Raw genomic sequence first — 20,896 nt, 5'->3', positions numbered from 1 at the left:
ATGGTTATAGTACTCTCGACGATTTTTATATGCACGGGGAACTTTACCGTTATCTTAATAATACCTAATAATAATAATCGTCGTCATCATGATGATGACAATAAAATATTAGTTGATTATTATTCGTTAATAATAGGAATGTTATTATTATTTCCACTTGACCCCCACCCTATCATGTCCGGATGTAGTGGGATCCATGAGTATTATCGTGCAAATTGTCCATCACCATGCTCTTGCACTTTATTTGACTCAATAAGAGCTTCAAGAATTAAAAGAAAACTCGAAACAAGCTGTTGAGAACTTCTGCACCAACATACATAAAAATCCATCGCTTAAAAACACATAGGATGTAAGAGAAAAATTCATAAAAATAGTCATGGACAATTTGCACGGTAATACTCATGGATCCCACTGTACATGCGAGATCCCTGGGCTAACTTTATTGTTGGGCTCCCTTTGATACGGGTTCAGTTATAACTTTTAGATCAAGTTTTGTCAGATGGTGCTTTCATGTCATGGTGCTATATGCACGGGGAACTTTACTTTTACCTTACCTAATCACAACACTAAACATTAAAACCTAACATAATAGGAATATTGAAATCTTGAAAGTCAACAAAAAACAAAAGAAAATGTATTTTGAGCATGCTAACAATGGAATGTCAACGGTTCTTTTGTTCGACCCTTTAAGGTTACACGCTACACTCTTATTTGAGAAAGTTAATTACAGGATGAACTCGTTCCCTTGAGCGCTGAAATCCAGTTTCCCCATAATGCCAGTTTCGACCACTACGAGATGTCGGCGCTGCAGTCGTTTTCTTGCTCTCCTAAGAGAAACCCAATTTATTGAACAGTCGGCGAAGGACGCTAGAATTGCAGGGAGCATAATTGGGTTGCGGTATTTCGTGGAACGTGTGGTGAAAGTATTCCTTCTTTTGGATCTGATTTTACGTGATTGTCAATTCTTAGTTTAAGGTGAGTTGTGTGCTACAAACTTGACTCTTCTTTCTCTGGTAGGGATTACGAAACTGGGCTTGCTGTCTTTATGTTCAAAGTCGGGGATTACAGATTATGCACTCTAAGTAAGTAATGTCATTTTCGTCATGTTGTGACATAATCTAATCACAATAGTTTGTCAAATTGTCGAGAATATCTAGACACCTTATAAGGACGAAAATATTTGCAAGAGAATTGTTCCGTACAACACAATATAAGTGAAACGTATAGTTATTTAAAGAAAGATATTTTATGTGACAAGTGAAATGAAATATTAGATTGAGGCTAACATAATGGCTGACATGAGTGTCGAGTTATTATTATGATAGTGCCACAGTATTTTAAATCATTTCAACCGAAAACAATTGCTGTTGTCTCATTCTGTCCTAACATATACAACGGTGTCAAATTTTCAGAAGTGCCCTTTTTAAATGGCATTGAATTGCCAAATCTGTTTCCTCGTACTTCAATTCTAGGGAGAACAATACTGCAGTTAAACGAAGCTCTGTTATCGCAGATGTTTACTTTTAATTATACGTCTTTTAGTACTTCTTTTAATATTGTATTCCGCTCTATTTACATATTAGCATTGGCGTAGGCAGGCATCGGCGTATCGGGCTTGGGCCCTTCCCGAAATATTGCATAGTTATACTGCTCTACAAGGCAATTATAACAGAAACAAAAGTACCTAGCATTTTTTAATTTTTTTGTGTTTTATTTATTTTTGACAGATTTTGGGAAAATGATTCGAAAATGAAATCAGCTGTTAGTTGACTCCTGCTTGTTTTCATGTTATATAATGACATGCGACTGAAACAATTTTCAAATTTTGTATTATATGCCTTATACATAAGGACTTTATTTTTCGCTTTCGCCAAAACACCAAAAGCATTAATCGTTACCTGAATTGTTTAGAAATGGATGAAATGATATACTGAACACTAGGGAACGGAACTATATGTAAATACATGTCCTTATGTGATGCTAAACTAAAATCAATGTTATTTTGTATTATCTTTATGAGTCGCGACATGTAAGCTCTAAAAATGTCATTCTTATTTTCCATATATTAGCTTTTTCCACATTTACAAACATATCTACACACATATATATCCATGTTCATGCTATTACTGCATTTTCCCTTATTGTATTGAGTAACATAGATTTTTCGTTCATCTGTATTCTGTTCGTTTTGTACTCTGTTTATTTTAAATATTGATAATAGACAGTGCATCTGTTATTCCAACACTCTTGTCAACACTAGAGAATGCAAGCTCAAATTTTCGCGATTAAATCCAGACAACCAAATTTAACGTGGTTTCATTCGGTAGCTATAAATCTACTATATCTTGGGACAACCGATTGATTGATTGATTTGCTTTATTTTACTTCGCTTTTTGCGCCACTTTTGGCTTATTTGCGAAGATGGGGATGAGTAATGAAATTGATGAATCGACAGTCACACACATCCATGCCGAGGCCAAGATTCGAACCCGGGATCCCTGCCGTCGTAGCGCGATGTGCTAACCACTTTGCCACGGGGGCCGGCTTGGGACATCCGAAAATTCACTTAAAAGTAAGTTTGTAATCCATTGTTTTGGTAACAGAAAATAAAGCTCATTTCGCCTTTGAATTTTGCATTACAATTAATGTTTGTAAGCCTAATGTATTTTATTTAGCTAGGTGAGTCGCTTGTTTAATGAAAATTTCCATTTTCTTATTGTAAGTCCGTATTTAATTTCATATTTTGATTAAAATAACCGAGCATATATTTACATATCTGACACTTTTTAGTGTATAAAAAACCGTTCCTTGCCACACACATCTTGTCACTAAGTGGCGAAATAATACAAATGTAGCATTTTATGTGTTCTTTGCGTTTCTCACAAATTTTACCACATTATGCACATCTGTGAAAACATTCTGCGGTATTCAAGGGTGGTGTTGTTTATTTGATGCCTACTTTATTTCTATTCAAGGGTGGTGTTGGTCGATATATACGGATAATTTGTTAATAATAAAGCTCATCTTAATTTCCTTGTTTTAGTAACCGTGCAGCGGGCGTGATCTTCAAACTAAAGTTTTCTATGAAACGTAATCTTCAGTTCCATTCTTGTAGTACCATCCTAAGGATGGTATCGAGATAACACAAAAGTTTCCGTCCTGTAAGAGACCAAGACAGGTCCGTTCCAAGGAGATCGAGAAAGATAAACACGTTTGTATTGGCGAGACTGAAACTTGCTGATTTAAGCTTTGTTCTTGTTCGAGATCGTAAATATTGTTTAATGTGTGCAGAAACAAGAAACTTGTATTCTTTAGTTTTGATTTAATAAGTATTCGAGCCAAGATTCGAGACTTTCCTTTCGTGACCAAGACGCGAATTAGACCGATTTTTACGTATTTTTTTAAAGCATAAATGTTTATTCTGACGAGAACATCTTACAAACCCTATATACAGCAATTTTTACATGATAATGAAATAGACAGACATGATGGCCAAACAAATCGTTAAAATAGACCTAAGATTATAATACATTAAAATTGTGAACTTAAGGTAATATTGAGGTAATATTAAATTATTCTGCTTGACTTAATATTTAAAAACAAGTTTTCCTTGTTACCTGGTCAACTTTCGGACTGGCCACCGAAGTTCCCGGGTTCGAATCCCGGCATTAGTATGGTCGTTATTTGTGAGTGTCCGTTCATCAATTTGATCTAGTCTCGTCGTTGCCGCGAACTAAAACTGGCAGAAAGTCGATGCCAAATAACAAAAATACTATGTGTTTTTAAAAAAAAAAAAAAAAAAACACCGGGTGTCTTTTAGAACATATTGATTTCAATAAGTTAGGTGCTTGGATTCTGACCAATAAATAAATCCTCACATAATATATGTGTATAATACATTTTCTTTCCTGCTTCTAGGTTGTCCATGTTGAAAATTTCTATTTCATATTCATTCGAGATCGAGAACGAGACAGGTTTCTTTTTCACGAGACGAGACTCTATCAATTCTTGTCTTGTCTCGTCTAGTGTCGGGACTATTCCTAGTAACTCTTAAACTACGTCAAGAAAGGGAAAAAAATATTGCTTCGATCCACCTGTTTGATAACATGTTCTATATGCTATTAAAGCTTCAACTTCTGCGTCTGGTTGCTTGCCAAGCCGCAAAGCAATAAATTTCGTACTACGTAAACAGAGAAGAAAGACGCTGTTCACTAAGAAACAAACAAAAGTAATGTTGTTCGCTGCACACTGAAAAGTGTCGTAAACTCAAGTAAGGAGAGATGGAAGTAAAGCTCCACACATTTAAAAACATCTGCATAGTAGAAGTGTTGTGGTCAGCACCGTGCTCTGACTGCACTCACAGGGCCTCTCCGATGGCGTAGTGGTAACGTCGTGTCTTTGTAATCAAGGGGTCCCGGGTTCGATACCTGGTGGAGACACATAGTGGTTCGGATCCCACTTTAAACTGTAGGTCCAGTCTCGATTAGCCATTCTGTGAATAAGGTGGACTTGAAAAACAAAATCTCAATATCAAAGACTGAATTCATCTTCCCAGGTAAGCGAGAAGTTGGCTGAATCCCAGAGTCACAGAGAATTAGGGAATCCAGGAATCGAACTTGCATATACAGTCAGACACCTAACTGTATCCTTGTAAATCTGCTATTGCAGTCAGGAACAAATGTAGATTAACTACCACATGATATTTATCTTCTGATTGCTCAATAAATAGACAAGATAAGTATTAGTGATAGGGACGTTATCTGTTAAGAGTTTTCAAGATGTTATTTAGCTGTAGATAGTTCATCTCTTGACTGCAACGTATTGATTTCTCTCCAAATAAAAAGAAGGTCAACATTTATGGCGGAAAGCGAGTATTGATGACGTTGATACATAGATTTTGAGCATAGTTTTAGTCTTTCGACCTACATTATTCTAATACAGTAGATCCAAGTTTGACTTTATATACAATCCAGTAAAATCGTATAAGGTGCCAAATATCTTCAATCTTCTTGAAACTAGAAAATATTTAATTTTGCCATTTTCCGGCAAGTACATTTTCGAAACAAAAAGCATTGCTTGGTGGAATGTCATAGTGTGTGGTTCAGTAATTTTCCATACTTAAGACGGCGTGAAGTAATAAGAGAATTCAAATTAATTATATTTTTAATAGGCATTGATGTAAGGAACGACATTTCATCGTGACGCTAAATGTATTTTTATTGGCTGGATGGTATAAATAAGTTCTATCAACGTTTATGACGTCATTCTGAATATGGTTACTAATGAAACGCATACATGGAGATAACTTCGATGTATTTTTCAGCCCCGAGAATTCCATTTTTGCAAATGAGATAATTTCTGAAAAAAAATTAGGTCAAGTGGTCTTCATTGTTGGATCGATCACATTTGTAAACAAAGGGAGCAATCAAGATAATTATTGTCGCATGAGTTATTATTGGGTAGATCTTACATTTCATAGAGCCGCGTTGGTCTAACTGGTAGGGAGGCTGATTGCTACGAGGAAGATTCGGATTTGTTTCCCGGGTTGGGTGATGTAAGGTCGGAATTTTTTCGGTCTTATCCCAGCAAGAAGCGGCTCTGGGGTTCACCCAGCCTCAAATCAATGGGCGCCGGGGAGGGGGGTAGTAAAGGTGACCGGAGCGTGGTGCTGATCACATCACCTCCAAAATGACCGAGATATCCTAAATGTGCCTTCATGACACGATAAAACTTTACTTTCATCTCTTTTGATAGATCTCACATCTAAATGCCTGATCTGTTTTTCAGTTTCTTTTTTCTTTCATTGACACGAACGAGCGAAAGCCACTGTCGTATAAGAGACCTTTTTCAGATCTAATGCTATTGTGAATAGATGACATTTAGCATAGGTCAAAGGAATATTCAGGTCTTGGGCATCTCCGGTGCAGTGCCAAGCATAACGGTAGGGAAGGGGAGAAAGCAAGTGGGCGGAGTAAAGCACTACGCGCTGCTGCAAACGGCTAGTAGCTGAAGCTCTCCGTGCACTACCTTCCCCTCTCACCCGTTCATTGGACATTTTCAGGAAACGGAACGCTTTTCTTCCGTAAAGCATGGATTTGTCTTTTTCTCTGATTGTGATTACTACAGTGACGAGATTAACAACTAGTTAAATAATACGCTACATTACAATTAATAATACTAAATTAATTACAATTAATATTAAAATATTTACATAAACATCAAATATAAAATACATTGGACATGAATCTTCTGGAATTGTTTTTCCCTTCTTAAAATTTACACCGAAGTGAATCGTGAACGGTGGTCAACTCTCTGGGGTGTTTTAAAAAAATTACATATAAAAGGGTGTTTTTTTTAGAGGCGGAGAACTTTATACTGGCAACACTTTTTTCTGTGACAGCATAGAAGGCAGTTCCCACTTGTTTCGAGGTTAGTTTGGTTTGGCAAGTCATCATGAATAGACTAACGCCGGAGCAACGGTTGCAAATTGTGCAACTTTATTTTGAAAATCATGGTTCCGTTCGACAAACTCATCGAGCATTACGTGCAATTTACGGTGCTCATAATGGTTATGTCAATAAACAAAATTTCCGCATTTGGAGTGATGGTAATCCACAAGCCATTGTCGAAACACCATTACATCCAGAAAAGGTGACCGTGTGGTGCGCTCTATGGGCCCGTGGAATAATTGGTCCGTATGTCTTCAAAAATGATTTTGGTCAGAAAGTGACAGTCAACGGTGCGCGGTACAGGGACATGATTACTAACTTTTTCGTGCCTCAATTGCAAGACATGAATGTGGCAGACATGTGGTTTCAGCAGGACGGGGCCACCTGTCATACAGCGCATGCCACAATTCATTTTCTGCAAGAAACGTTCGACGACCGAGTAATTTCACGCAATGGCCCTGTTAACTGGCCACCGCGTTCGTGCGATTTGACGCCGTTGGATTATTTTCTCTGGGGATATGTCAAGTCGTACGTCTACGCCGATAAACCAGAAACAATTGAGCACTTGGAAGCCAATATTCGACGCATTATTGCCGACATACAGCCTGATGTACTGCGAAGAGTGTGTGAAAATTGGACCTCCGATTACGTCATGTACGCGCCAGTCGCGGTGGCCACATGCCTGAAATCATATTCAAACATTAATGCCATAACATGATCTGTAAAGTACAACCAATTACATGGATATTGAAATAATTTTTCTGTGTTTTATCTTAACTTAAAGTTCTTCGCCTCTAAAAAAAAACACCCTTTACATATCATCAATACTGACAAAGGAAATTCAAGAAAAAAGGGAATAATTAATGTAAGTTGGTGTGCTGGTTGCAGTTTCAGTTCTCCGAACCTGTCTGCAACTTATTAACAAGCAAGATACCTATGCTTTTGCGCAGTACCGTCGATTGGGTGCAAAACGGGAGGAGGAGGGGGAGAAGGACATTTTACTTTTTCTTGATACACAAGGCTTAGCATTAAAGGCCATTGTGCGGGGGCAAAATGTGTGCGATACTGCCCCCCACAACCCCCTAATCTTGCGTGGAATGCACAAGGCACACGAATCAACGAAATCACGAAGAGGACAACCCACAAAGCGATAATACAACGGGTAGACTCCACTACTACGCTCAGCTGAAACTTTTCGACAAGATTTCCTCTCCTTTTGAAATGCCGATATGATATTTCAAATTCTAAAGAATTACATCTGCTTGGAATTCCTTCTAGGCTTTACGTAGCCATGAAATTATCGCCATGAGAAGAGAACCCGACTTTATGTAAATATCTTGTGCATGAGGATATCCTTGTCAGAACTATCGAATCCACAAGACACGACAAATTATAATAATTAACAAATAAAACAGTGGAAACGAGGTAAATAAGACACTAAAAGATAAAATCAACATAGATGTCATACTCTGCTAAGCTCCCTCGTGACAACAACGCATCTCCACGTAGAGGGGAAGCTTATGTAAATGTTATAATATAAAGAGTATTAACAATTTAGTTCACACTGAAAAGTAAAATGTAGTGAAATATCTAAAATAATAATAATAATAATAATAATAATGAACCGGAACGCTCCGTTGCCATTTGAATGGGAAGGTCCCAGATACTCACGAACCGGAACCGGTCCATTTCGAGCTCTGGTCGAGCCTGATCGAGTCACTACTTGCACAGAGGTTTGTATCTCGTACGCTTGTTCTAGAGATTCTCGGGAGAGGTCACAGAATGTAGGGGAAAGTTGCCAAATATGGGGAGATTTTTGTAAAATGGTGATCCTGGAAAAATGAGTACAAGCAAGTCACTCATATTCGCATGAGTGATAGGTGTATTCCCCGTGGATCTATTGCAGTCATCAAAATCGACAACCATGTAGAATGCATAAAGTGAAAAATAAAAATCTGACAGTACTATTTTTTCACCATATTACGAAACCGGGTTCCTAATATGGGGATGTGAGATTGCCTTATGGAATAAGAATACTGCAAAGAGAAAATCTAAGAATTGTAACTGGCATGCGTCATATTACTATTTATTGCACATCTAAGAAACGTGGGAAAGGACAAAATAATCTGTCATGTCATGTCTGCCCCTTTATTGAAATTATTGGTATTATGTAGAGTACAGAAAAAATTCAGAGAAACGGAGACAGTCTTTTACATAAGAATACATGAGATGACTGTCTTTAATGAGTATCGTGCTGAAGTGATAAGTAATTAATTTTGGTTTAGTGAGTAAAAGGCAGAAAATTGCCTCAATTAGAACATAGTTGACAAATGAAAACATCTTTTTCCACACACAGAGTATGAGCTCACATGTAACACACTACACATCTCACCCATTCTACCTTCCCCTTGATGATCCTCGCAAAAAAAATCCACTGCAATATAAGCACTCAGTATCAGCCGTAGCACAGTCATCTGATGCAGTAGACTCTGAATTATGGGAATCTGAGTCTATTTTTTACATTGGGAACAAGTTTCAGTTTCTTACAAGCGGAGCCTCCTATTGAGCTTTTTTTTTTACCACACACAGCAGAACATGCACTCTTCTTACACATCTGTCGTCCTCTGGATGAGTCTGTGGATTGAAAATCAGTTCTGTTCACGCTACTATCTCTTAGGTTCTGTGCAGCACCTCCAACCAACAAACTATTTTTGTAAGGTGAGCTGGTTATAGCATTAGCAGATCCTTTGCGTTTTGTTGTAGGCCTAAGGAGGCGTCCAACAGGGGGAGGAGAAATGTCACTTGCCTTCACAGTAGAACGTGTAACATGCGGTGTACTTGGTGTAGGAGAAATGTCCGTGGACGCAATTGAATGTCCTGCTGAAGTGGGTGGCAGGTCTAGAGCTGCAGGATGATGTCTCTATTGCATGGATATAATCCTGCTTTCTTAAATCCGCTGGCAGCATTTTCAGCTGTTGCTGCTCTCATGTATGCATTCCCGAACAATTCCCCAACTTGATAAATTGTGACAACACGACCTGCATTTGTACGCAACCACCGTTCTATTTCTTGAGAATAATAGCACTTCAAAGGTCCCATGAACGACAAGTCTAGGGGTTGCATTTTGTGAGTTGCGTGTGGTGGTAAGGATATTATGGTCACATGGTTTTCTCTTCCTACATTTATGACATCTATATTTCTCACATGTTAATAATGTCCGTCCAAAATCAGAACAACAGGGTGCTGCACTGGGTTTAACATAGTTCACGAAATGTCTGAACCAGTCTGTAAATATTTCACTTCGAATCCAGCCTGACGGATGACACGCGTGAATAGACCCTGGAGGTGTCCCATTCATGAGTTCCATTTTCATATATTTTCTGGGAAAAATTAGGAGAGGCGGAACATAATTAGCTGCTGCACTCATGCATGATCAAAGTTCCTCTTTCAGCTGACTGGAGGGTAGAAACCTGACGCTGCCCTTTCAAAGCAATGACTTTGCTGTGTTTACTTTGAACAATGGAAATACCCGTCTCATCACAGTTGAAGAGCCGTACTGGGGAATGCCTGATTTTATCCATAGCCGGTTCGAATAAATTGAAGAAATGATCCACTGCTTCACGAGTGAATGACATGGCTCGAGCGTTAGATAGTCCTTCAGGTGTTCTAACTGCTAGTTGTGGATGACGTTGTAGAAACAGCGTCAACCATTTCTTCCCTGCCTTTCAAAATGTGTTAGGTATACCATTGCGATCTGCCAAATGGTAGGCTAAACGTCTTACATCACTCATAGACAACCCGAAGAAACATTTTTCCATCGTAACACAATAGTTCACGAGATCATCTTCTACATCTGGAGGCAACACCTGTTTACTGCCGAGTTTTGTTCTTACAGTAACCTCGTCACGGTCCTCCCCTTCATTAAGAGACTGTTTAACATATCGTTCTAATGTTGTCTGTGGAACACAAAAAATGCGCGATGCCTTGAAACTTCCCATTTCATTCTTCCTCACAGCTGCAATAGCTGCACCCATGTTTCCTTGGTACTATTGCTTCGGTTTGGCCATCTGAAAAGATGAAATGTAACCTTCAGTATCAAACGTCCAGTTTCAGCTCCCAATTTGGGGCTCCCATATTAGGCACCTGGCACCTCCCATATTAGGCTACTTCGTTCGATATGTTATATTCAGTACTTTCTCAGTAACCATTGTTTCGACCTGACCTGCCTTTTCACAGTATATTGCAGTTACCAACCTTATATATATATATATATATATATATATATATATATTCAACTACCAAAACAATACAATATTTACAATTACCAGAAAGGTGATTTCTTCACGCGACTCCGAATATTCGTGACCACAACAAAGAAAAACATAGAAATTCCCTCCTCTACTGCAGCGCACCAAGTGAGCCCGCCAATGAGTATTATCAATATTACCAACCTACTATACGAATACCCTCCTAGTATAATTTCCCTCCTTTCAATTCCCTTTATTGACGAGAAATCCCACTTCCCCATATTATGAAACCTCCCCATATTTGGCGACTTTCCATCTGTTTGAAAAGGTTATGCTCGATTACAAATGAATATCCTTCCCTCTGTGCAACCTGTCGTGCAAGACAGAAGTGTTGGTTGCATAAGAGATAGGATACATAGTAATAGATGTCAAGGAAAAACAGGCCGACATACTGGGCGGCCACAATTAAAGTTGCCCTACTCAGAGCCCTCTGGAGCCCGTTCGAAGCAACGGATTGCGCTGAAACGTGGTGTAGAGGCTATGGAGAACATAGAGAAGCAAATGGTGATGGAAAAAGTAGCTCAAATTTTTACCACCAGGTGCAAATGTGGCGCATAAAATTAAATTTCCCCTACTCAGAGCTCCCTGGAGCCTGTTCGAAGCAACGGGTTGTGCTGAAACGTGGTGTAGAGGCTATGGAGAGCATGGGGAAGATAATGGTGATGGAAAAAAGTAGTTCAAATTTTCACCACCAGGTACAAATGTGGCGCTTAAAATTAATTTTCCCTTACTCAGGGCCCTCTGGAGTCCGGTCGAAGAAATGAATTGCGGTGAAACTTCATATACAGGTTATGAAGACCATGGGAAAGCGAATGCTGATAAAAAAAAAAGTATTTCGAATTTCTTCGTCTGAGAAAGACCCTGATACAGGGTTGAAACGTTACATGTTCAGTTTTTTTTATATCTTAATAAACTGCCTTGGTCAGCAACTTGGTGTTTTTTAATATGGAAACAAGGCTTAATTATATTTAATATGTTAGGTATCTAGATTTATTTCTTGTGATTCAAATTAAAATTTACATGCACAACACACATCAACTTATCGCCATCCGTCATAGCCACGATTAGTTTTCAAAGTTATCAAACTAGTTCATTTCTAGAATTTCTCTTTCTTTTTAAAATCAGAACACAAGCACATATCGCATCCAAAGTCAACGTTGAAAGAGTAGTCTTATTTCGGTTTGAAGCATTTGATTATTACCGCATTGTCTCCAAGTTTTCCCTATATATAACAATATTACAGTAGAAACTTGTGCTTTGGGTTTTGGGCCAGGATTTCAGGGCATTCTTGTGCAACAGTGTAATTCAGCTATGATTTTTTTTTACTGTAAGACCAGTTGTTGTGGTATCTTTGCAACTACTTTCACAAATTTTGCTTGTAATGGAAGGTACTTTTTTCTGTTCTTTAGCTGGTTAATTACTTGTGCATGATGATCCTGTTTTTTTTGACAAAAACCTAAAATAAGTCCCAGTATCTAGTCATCATTTTTGTATTTGTAAACAGTCTACAGCAACAATAGAAATGACAGAAATGCAATATTTTTTTTCACCTTCCGTGTTGAGCAATTATATTAGCCAACTACGCTGGAAATATGAGTCTAAGGCGGGATTTGTTTCAAATCTTGGAATTACTTGGTAGTACGACCTCCAGGAAGGGGGGTGGCATTGGTGCAGTAATAAAGCACCTAAGTATAGATCCTAATATACAATTTTTAGGACATTTTTAAAATTTATAGTGCATATTTTGCCTGTTTTTAATGCATATTTGCATGCATATTTTGGCGTTTTTTAGTGCATACAAATCCGCCTCCTAATTATGAGGATTCGCTTCCAAACGGCCGTTCCCACCCTTTCACTTAACGTTATTGACCTCTTATCAGGATTCCATCAAGTACCCGACCTCCGTGGCGGAGTGATTAGCACAGCGCACCACGACGCCAGGAGTTCCGGGATCGAATCCCAACTTGGGAATGTGTGTTCTTTGTGAGTGTCCTCCCATCAATTTCACCATGTCATCGCTTATCCTCATCTTCGCGATTAGACAAAAGTGGACTAAAAGCGAAGTAAAATAAACGTGTTAGGTTCGAGTCTGGGACATGATAATGCAGTAAGTAAGTTCCATAAGATAAAAACCAGTCTCTGAATAAAGAACATAAGGTGGGTGTGCGCAATTTCGCCATGTTTTCAATTCTGCCAGATACCTGTATTTCCCAACACGTCGGCCTAAGTCGGCAGATGGTGCTAGTGTATAGGTAGGTAGCGCACGCTGATCGTGTTTTGTCTCATTTTGATGGTAAGGAGCTAGACGGAAAAGACAGGCAGCCATTGTGTGTGCGAGACGTAGCGTTGTTATAAGATCGAGAGCAACAAAGTGCGGTCCTTTTGTCCAGGAAGGAGGGTTCGAAGCTATGTAGCAAGTATTGCATTGTGAAGACGAACGCTTTCTGCCTACAATGATATGTGTAGTGTTGTGTCGTATACATTGAGAGTCATATTTTCACCCCATTTGTGTAGTCATTGGAAGTGCTTCCAATTTCGCCATGTATCGCATGCCTACCTTCCTATTTACAAAACTGGACTTGTATCCAAGATGGCGGCTTTCAAGATGGCCGCCGTCAAGGGCACCCCTCCTTATGACTTCCCCCTAGGCCTAATGTGGTCACACATGGTTGTTATTAATCAATTTCCACTAAAACGATTTTTACAAGGGGTGGTAAGGGGATTTTGGCCCACCCTGTATATTATGTATGTCATTACTATCTATACTTTTTTCATTATATTCATGGGGTGAAAATATGTTTGTTTTGTAGCGCGGTTTGTCCTGTCCCCTCTGTTTACAGTGGGTGGCAAAATTGTGTACAGGGTGTATGCAATTTCGCCAGTTGCAAGGTTTTTTCTTTTGTCTTTTGAAGTACCTGATTAATAGCGCATGAACGTGATTTTTTTCCACACATACCGTAACATATATACTATCAATTTACAGTACAGACGTTATCATCATACTTATCAGGAATTTGTAACGGTCGTTCAAAGCTTAACGTGGCGAAATTGCGCACACCTACCTTATTTAATTGTAAACTGGACGTATGTCCGAAACATACACATGCACAATGAAGAACGATACAGAAAGGGTTACGCACAGAATATATCTGTTTATAGTTTTTCTTCTTCGAGCCGTGAAGGCCAAACCTAGTAGACACGTACAGACCTGGACCATATTAACACGAAGTGGCCTTGTCATATGCGAATCGAGCCACGGAATTCATATGATAATTAAATTACGATACTAGTGTGATTCTCTGTGGTTTTTTCTGGTGTTTTACCAGAATTTGTTCATCGCCGGATGTTACATCACAGGCTTCATTTGTTCTTGCAGTTTTCGATGGATTTCCAAACGCTAGCAGCTCTGGTCTTAGGAGGATCTGGAGAAGTCGGGAAGCAGGTCGTCCGGGAGTTGGCTTACAACCAAGCCTTTGGGAAGATCCTACTGATCGGAAGGAGGATCATAGACCTACCACCGGAAGACCAGTACCTGAGAGTCGAACAAGAAGTGGTCGACTTTGAGAGACTCTCAGAATACACCAACTCCTTCGCAGGGTTTGACATCACCTTCTGCTCGCTAGGAACAACGAGAAGCAAAGCTGGAGCTGACGGATTCGTCAAGGTTGATCACGACTATGTCCTGGATGCGGCGAGGCTTGCTCAGTTCGGTGGTTGCCGACACTTCAACTTAGTGTCCTCGCAGGGTGCAGACAAAAACTCGTGGCTCCTCTACCACAAAACGAAAGGCCAGATCGAGGAAGACCTCATGGCTCTTGGCTTCTCTCGGCTTTCCATATATCGTCCCGCGGTTCTCATATGCGATCGACAAGAAACTCGCCCTCTGGAAAAGATGACCCAGCTATTTCTAAAACCTCTCGACTTCGGGAGGAAACTTAGCATCACCACGGCCGATGTCGCCAGGGCGATGGTTAGAAACAGCTTGATATCTTCAGGGCAGCTGGTGGAAATCTTTGAAAACGCCGATATTATGAGAATGTCTAGCGAGGCTAACACGAGTGGAATGATGCCCTAGGGTGATCATCTCATTCTAGTCATGTAAGTAGCACCATTGTGTATTCTTAATTAGCCAGACGATGTAATACATTATTTTGATCTCGTTCCGTGTCTGTTGTTCAGTTTGATAAGAGATCTGCATTAAGAACGCTGAGCATGCTTGCCAAGGAAAAGAGATATTGTGCTGTTTTGTCTTCCAAATGTTACTTCCAACCCAAATTATTACAAACAAAAATATTATCTTGATTTGGAAATTAGTGAAAAAATGTTTTCTCCTTGCTTTCCCAAGCATATTTAGTAGCGTGTGTACAGTAAGTTAATTTTTCTCACAAATCTGCAAATGTACAAAATATAAAAGAAACGTCATAAAATCATACATTATTACACAAACAATTGCGTTGCTACCCCACATTTAAAAACTTGTGCAGACCCTTAAGATTTTCCCATTTCCTATTAATAAGTATTTGTTAATACTTAAGTAATTTGTATTTCTTGCATGCCCTATTTCCAAGACTCTTTCCTATTACGTATGAAGTTTTAAAATAACATAAATACATTAATCCCATATTTACTCACTCATTAATTGTCAATTGATCATATTGAACGAGATATTATTCCATGCGCTAATGTAACCTAACATTATATCAAATTATTTGTATCTGTATATTTGTATCCATATTTAATGAAATTAGATTATGATGACATGATGTTAGTAGATGTAGATTAAACTTGGAGAAGACTGACTAGTAATGGCTAGTAAAACAATCATAGCTCTACATAGCGTCTAGAATATAATGAAATAAAATATATATTGCATTAAATTTAAAGAAAATTAAAACAGTGGCGGACTGACTCGTAATATTTATTGCAGTGTGCCGCGGCGTTTTTTTACGCCATTTCATTTTTCAGCTTACATGTAAATGTTTCTGTGGAAAGTAATTTACTGTGAGAAATTATGGATATGTATCATTATCTTTGTGGGATATTTTAAAATTCCATGGATTTTATGGGATCATAGGCTTGTTTAAGGGGAACAGTAGGGATTTTGCATCGCCGAGAAAATTATAATATTCATTACCTAAAGGCGGATTTATATGCGCCAAAATTACAAAACTAATCACTTATACTTCACTAAACTACATCGCACAACAGTTCTCTGAGGGTTAAAAATACAAAACATGCACTTCAATATGAACTTTTTTGTTTTATTTTAATTGAAGGCATGCATATCAGAACCTCTAAGAAAACCTTAAGCGTTCCGTCTTAAGGGAGATTGTAAATACACCACAGTATACGTACATCCATAAAAGCAAGTGTAAATGCCACTTTCAAAATCAGAATTGATTTATTGCCACGTGAATTCCTTGCAGGAATTTATTGAATGAAGATGAAACGCAGCTGAAATTTATTACTGCAAATCGCCCAGGTTTTTCTGCAATAAAGCTGTAAGAATCATATGGGTTGCCTTGAACCATCTGCATAGAATTTTTAATCGCACTAGGAAGTGCTTAACTTTGGTAACTTTTTTCATCATGTTTGTTTGACATCTGTCATTCAGTGTCGATATATTACGATTAATATTTTTGTAACAGATTTAAAACTGCACATCCCTAACCCTTCCCAATTTTTACGTATCATCTAAAATATTTCTCAAAGGCAATTTGGAGACAATTTGGAGAAAAATTTACCTTTACATCAATATAAAAACTACTATATGGATAAACGTTCAGTTTATTACAATGCATTGGTTTTCTTCTCGTTTTGTGTTTGTATTTTTTTATTATTTCATGTCGCTTTTCATCTACTTTCGGCTAATTGCAACGATAAGAATGAAAGATGACTAGATGAAATTGATGAGAGAGCACTCGCAAAGAAATATCCAAACCCAGGCAGAATATCTTGGATGAAAAGATGAGAATTCCTAGTGGCTTTGTCTAAAAGAAACAATCGTGAATACACAGAAATAATAAATATCGTCCCAACAAAATTACGACTAACTCGATATTTTAAGATGACGAGTCAAACTTATTTGTCCACCTAATAGGAAACGTATAATGGCTGTCGCATTGTAATCAAGGTATCCCGACTTCGACTCCCGATAGAACACATGTTGCACAGTACTTGGGTCCCACTTTAAACTGAGGTTCTATTCCCGATTCGCCTGTTTAACCACAAGCTGAACTTTGAACTTTGAATTTTGAATACTTGTCTAAGATATTGAGCCCCAACAATTAAGTTTAATGTGCACGACAACAATAGCAAAATACAATATGTTACTTCATCATATCGTGCCATCTAAAATAAATTCAATAGATTTACTATGTCAGACAATTTATTTAAAAACTTGCACTAGTACAATACACGTTAATAATATTAATAGTCCAGTATATTTATCATACCTAAGTAATTTGGAATCTGAGATTATACATATTACCAATTTTGTGAAACATTAGGGTAAGCTTAATTAGTTTTCTGGCAGTTGACCTTTCGTTCGATTTTATTTCTCACAAATAGCTTCCAACATTTCACCATCAGTTAAAGGAAAATATAGAATCTAAATCAATAATTACAAATGTTTTGCAAATTTGTAATCCGACAAGGTTTCCAGCGTGCACTGAATTTCTAGAGACAGTCCGCTTCTGGAGTAATAGTAATTTTTTCTTAAGGAGCTATATCTATTGGTAGTTCTATTTTAAACCCATTTTTGATGAATTTTTAGGACTATAAATACCTTGTGTAAGTACTAATGTGTTTAGAGCTACGTTACACAGTGCGTGAATGTGGTTTGTAATGCATTTATTGAAAAATCTTTCTTAACAATGTTACAATAATGTTTCAAAATCAGTGTTGAAATTGTTATCAAGCTATTGAAGGAGGCTTCAAGTGCATCAAGGAATGCTAACGAACAGAATCTTTCGTGACAAAATATAAGCTAGTTCTTTAACAGTATATTGAAGGAGAAATTGAAGCATATACGTTAACGTATGTACTCAAGAAATAGTCTGATACTTGATAAACAATAATTATGTAATTATTATCGTTATATGTGCACATACCTGATGTTGGAAAAATACAGAATAATGGTTGTAAAGAACTACATAAAGTAAGGCGAAAAAATGATGAGGTACCGACCGATAAATATCAGAAATACAATTAACTACTTAAAATCCACTGTAATTGTAGTTTCCTGAAAGTCTGTATTTTTTCAATTACGAAACAGTATTCATTAAAGTCCATCCTTTTTCTGTACCATAAGTATTCCTTACATAAGTTTTAGACACTTTAAGCACAGACCAATGTAATGCACATAATGTAAATGTTATTATGATATTTTAATTAAAATTCTTCAACGGCCTTTTTAGAAGTGGAATTCAATCGATCTTGGGTACTTTTAAAAACTGTTATTTTAATGTCTTGTACAATAAACACTAATTACTTTTATGAACGACATACAGATAACCTAACAATTCTGTTATGAAGTTAAAAAGAAAAGGTGACACCATGGAGCATAAACCATGTTGTGTACTTATGTATAATTCTTGGAATTTACCATTTACCTCTAAAATCGCAGAATGATTGCTTTAAAATAAAGAAAAGGTGTTCTGATTTAAAGTATCACCAAAGATGTATACTATTCTTATTCATCGTAATATGAATATTGAGCCTTACATACCTCTTATGGGTAACTTGAGATGTTAACAAGATAATACTAATACAGAAGATGAATCGATTAAAAATATGAAATCGATAAAACCATGGTATACATGAAAGTACATTAAATTAAAATGAGAACAAACGATTGTATATTCAGATGATGAAAATGGTATATAAAAATGTAAGTTTACAATCCCACTTACATTTTATATCTAGGAATACGTATATGTATTTTCTACTTGTTGGTTATTTTTCTTTCTTGGGTACGATGTCTGTTTCTGTAATTTGTAAAAATATTATGTTAAAAGTTACAAATTGTCCAAAATATTGATATTTATGTAACGGTAACATATCCAACGATTTAACATGTTCATTAAGATAAATTTATATTTAATAGCAACTTATTTATAGAGAGCACTATATTTCCATTATCTTGTGCTTCTCTGCCTACTGTGTGAGTTACTTAAATCTCTTTTTAAAACCAAAGTTGTCATCATTTAAACATATATTCAACATATAATGCACAAAATTATTTCTATTGTGGATTGTGACTTTTCAGTATTTCAGAAAAGTGGACGAAAATGTGCAAAAATGCATTAATATATATTTTGAGAGAAACCAAATTATAAAGATCTTTGCAAAAATAAAATGTAGCTTTTGGTAGGACCTAAAATCATTTCGGAAGAAGAATAGCTATAGATAAAAGTATCAATGCCGCTTTTATAACGCAATTATTGTTACTACAGGCGTATTAGAGATGAGGATGTCTGCAAGTGATGACACATTTGTTTTATTTGTAATTTTGCAAGAAAAATGATAGCAATTTGACAGGTTCTTAATATTGTTCTAAATGAAGGGACACTTCTCGAACAACAATAACTTTTTCTTGACTTTTGAATTTATTCATACATTTAGGCCCAAATTTTGTCATCTACAAATGTGCTCACATTGGCACTCTTCTTCGCCATTTCCCTTAGAAAGGTATGATATTCCATTTACTTTCTCTCAAACAGGTGTCTTTTGTGACAACTTTTTCAATTTTATTGACATTTTCATTATCATTCCATTGTATTTTGTTGGTATCATGCTAAATAATTTTTAGAAAGACAGTAGAATTGATTTTTCTCAAATTCAAGAATTAAGGTTGCACAAATGTAAAAATTTCGCACGGAACATCATTTCCTGTAGTTGCAAATTTTTTATATTTGAATTAAATTTGAATTCATCAAGGATAAGGATGAATTGTTATGCTTTAGAATATAAAATTAAATTTACACTTTCCGTATTTCTTGTTCGTAAAAAGAAAGCTCAATTTTTCATTGTATATAATGAGAAACTTGTTTAACTATATTTTCAGCTAATGTGCTTCATAAATTTGTATACTTCTTTATGGTGGGTGTTAAACTAACGTTTCTGGAAATTAAAATGTTTGGTTCATGCATTAAATGAACATGCCGAATTAAGGCACATATTAAATGTGTACGTGAAAATTTTAGCAAAATATTATTTCGGATAAATATGTAAATATTCTTACAGCTCGTTGTTGAAAACTCCAATGTAACACCTAACTGTGATAGAGAAAATAGTGATCAAGAGCTGTTGTAAATACAGATATAGAACTTGTTATAAGAACCAAGGTGTATATCTGTTATAAAAGCATATTACATTGTTCAATTGTTGATAACTCGTTAGATATTGTAAAAATTTTAGTGTATACTTATATATCTCTGTTATTAAATGCAGTCATGTAATAAGATTCAAGTATAACTAATACAGAATTGCTCTAGTATATATTCTTTTTACTTTTTTTTACTAAATTTATGGCATACTTTTTAGGTAAGCTAGTAACAGATTAGGTTAATATTTCGCATTAAATTTGGAATGATCTGTTAAAAACTAACAACTTAAAATGTAGAGCATGTATTATTGGACAATAAATTAATGTCTTATGTGATTATTATTCCAGAAGTGCCAGTTGAAAATATTATACCATGTGTGATAAGATAAAATGTAGAGTTATTGGAATAGAAACCATTAGTTCTGTTATTTCTTGGATGATAGGTAACAATATGAGCCCAACTATTGTTACAGTGTATTAACCTTACAGTGTTCAGCTCTAATAATATAGAGTAAATATTTACAATAAAAATTAGTTTTAGTGATTTATATAAAAATATATGTGTAATATTTAATTTCCATTCGGTAATTCCTACAACGAACATACTAATGATATTTAAATATTACCTTGGAAATTAGTAGAAACAGTAGTGACGTACCCGTTCAGTGAATTTTGGAAAAATATTGCAAAATCTTTGTTCTTCGGGATTTTTGTTGATATAGACTTCAAAATTCTACTCTCTACTGTCTTTTGTGAAATACATTCCTTTCGTAAACACTTTACTGCAATATTTCACTACTTTCCTGCTTAGT

The 20,896-nt window shown here is 36.6% G+C and overlaps 1 protein-coding gene across 1 annotated transcript; it reads left to right on the top strand.

The window, feature by feature from the left end:
• Positions 1-846: 846 nt before the first annotated feature.
• Positions 847-18,166, top strand: LOC145978550 (protein HTATIP2-like). The gene is made up of 2 exons (XM_083111234.1): positions 847-975; positions 14,133-18,166. Exon 2 carries the CDS (start codon positions 14,139-14,141, stop codon positions 14,829-14,831), a length of 693 nt encoding a protein of 230 aa, XP_082967360.1. The 5' UTR covers positions 847-975; positions 14,133-14,138; the 3' UTR covers positions 14,832-18,166.
• The last annotated feature ends 2,730 nt before the right edge of the window (positions 18,167-20,896 follow it).

Source organism: Lepisma saccharinum, chromosome 25 (assembly GCF_977018435.1).
Source record: "Lepisma saccharinum chromosome 25, izLepSacc3.1, whole genome shotgun sequence".
In the NCBI taxonomy this organism is placed as follows: Eukaryota; Metazoa; Arthropoda; class Insecta; order Zygentoma; family Lepismatidae; genus Lepisma; species Lepisma saccharinum.
Note: the sequence above shows the minus strand (reverse complement) of the source record. Positions and strands in the feature narration are given on the sequence as shown.

Bases quoted from the DNA above. Each gene is read 5' to 3' on its own strand.
- LOC145978550 (XM_083111234.1), top strand. From the start codon at position 14,139: ATGGATTTCCAAACGCTAGCAGCTCTGGTCTTAGGAGGATCTGGAGAA.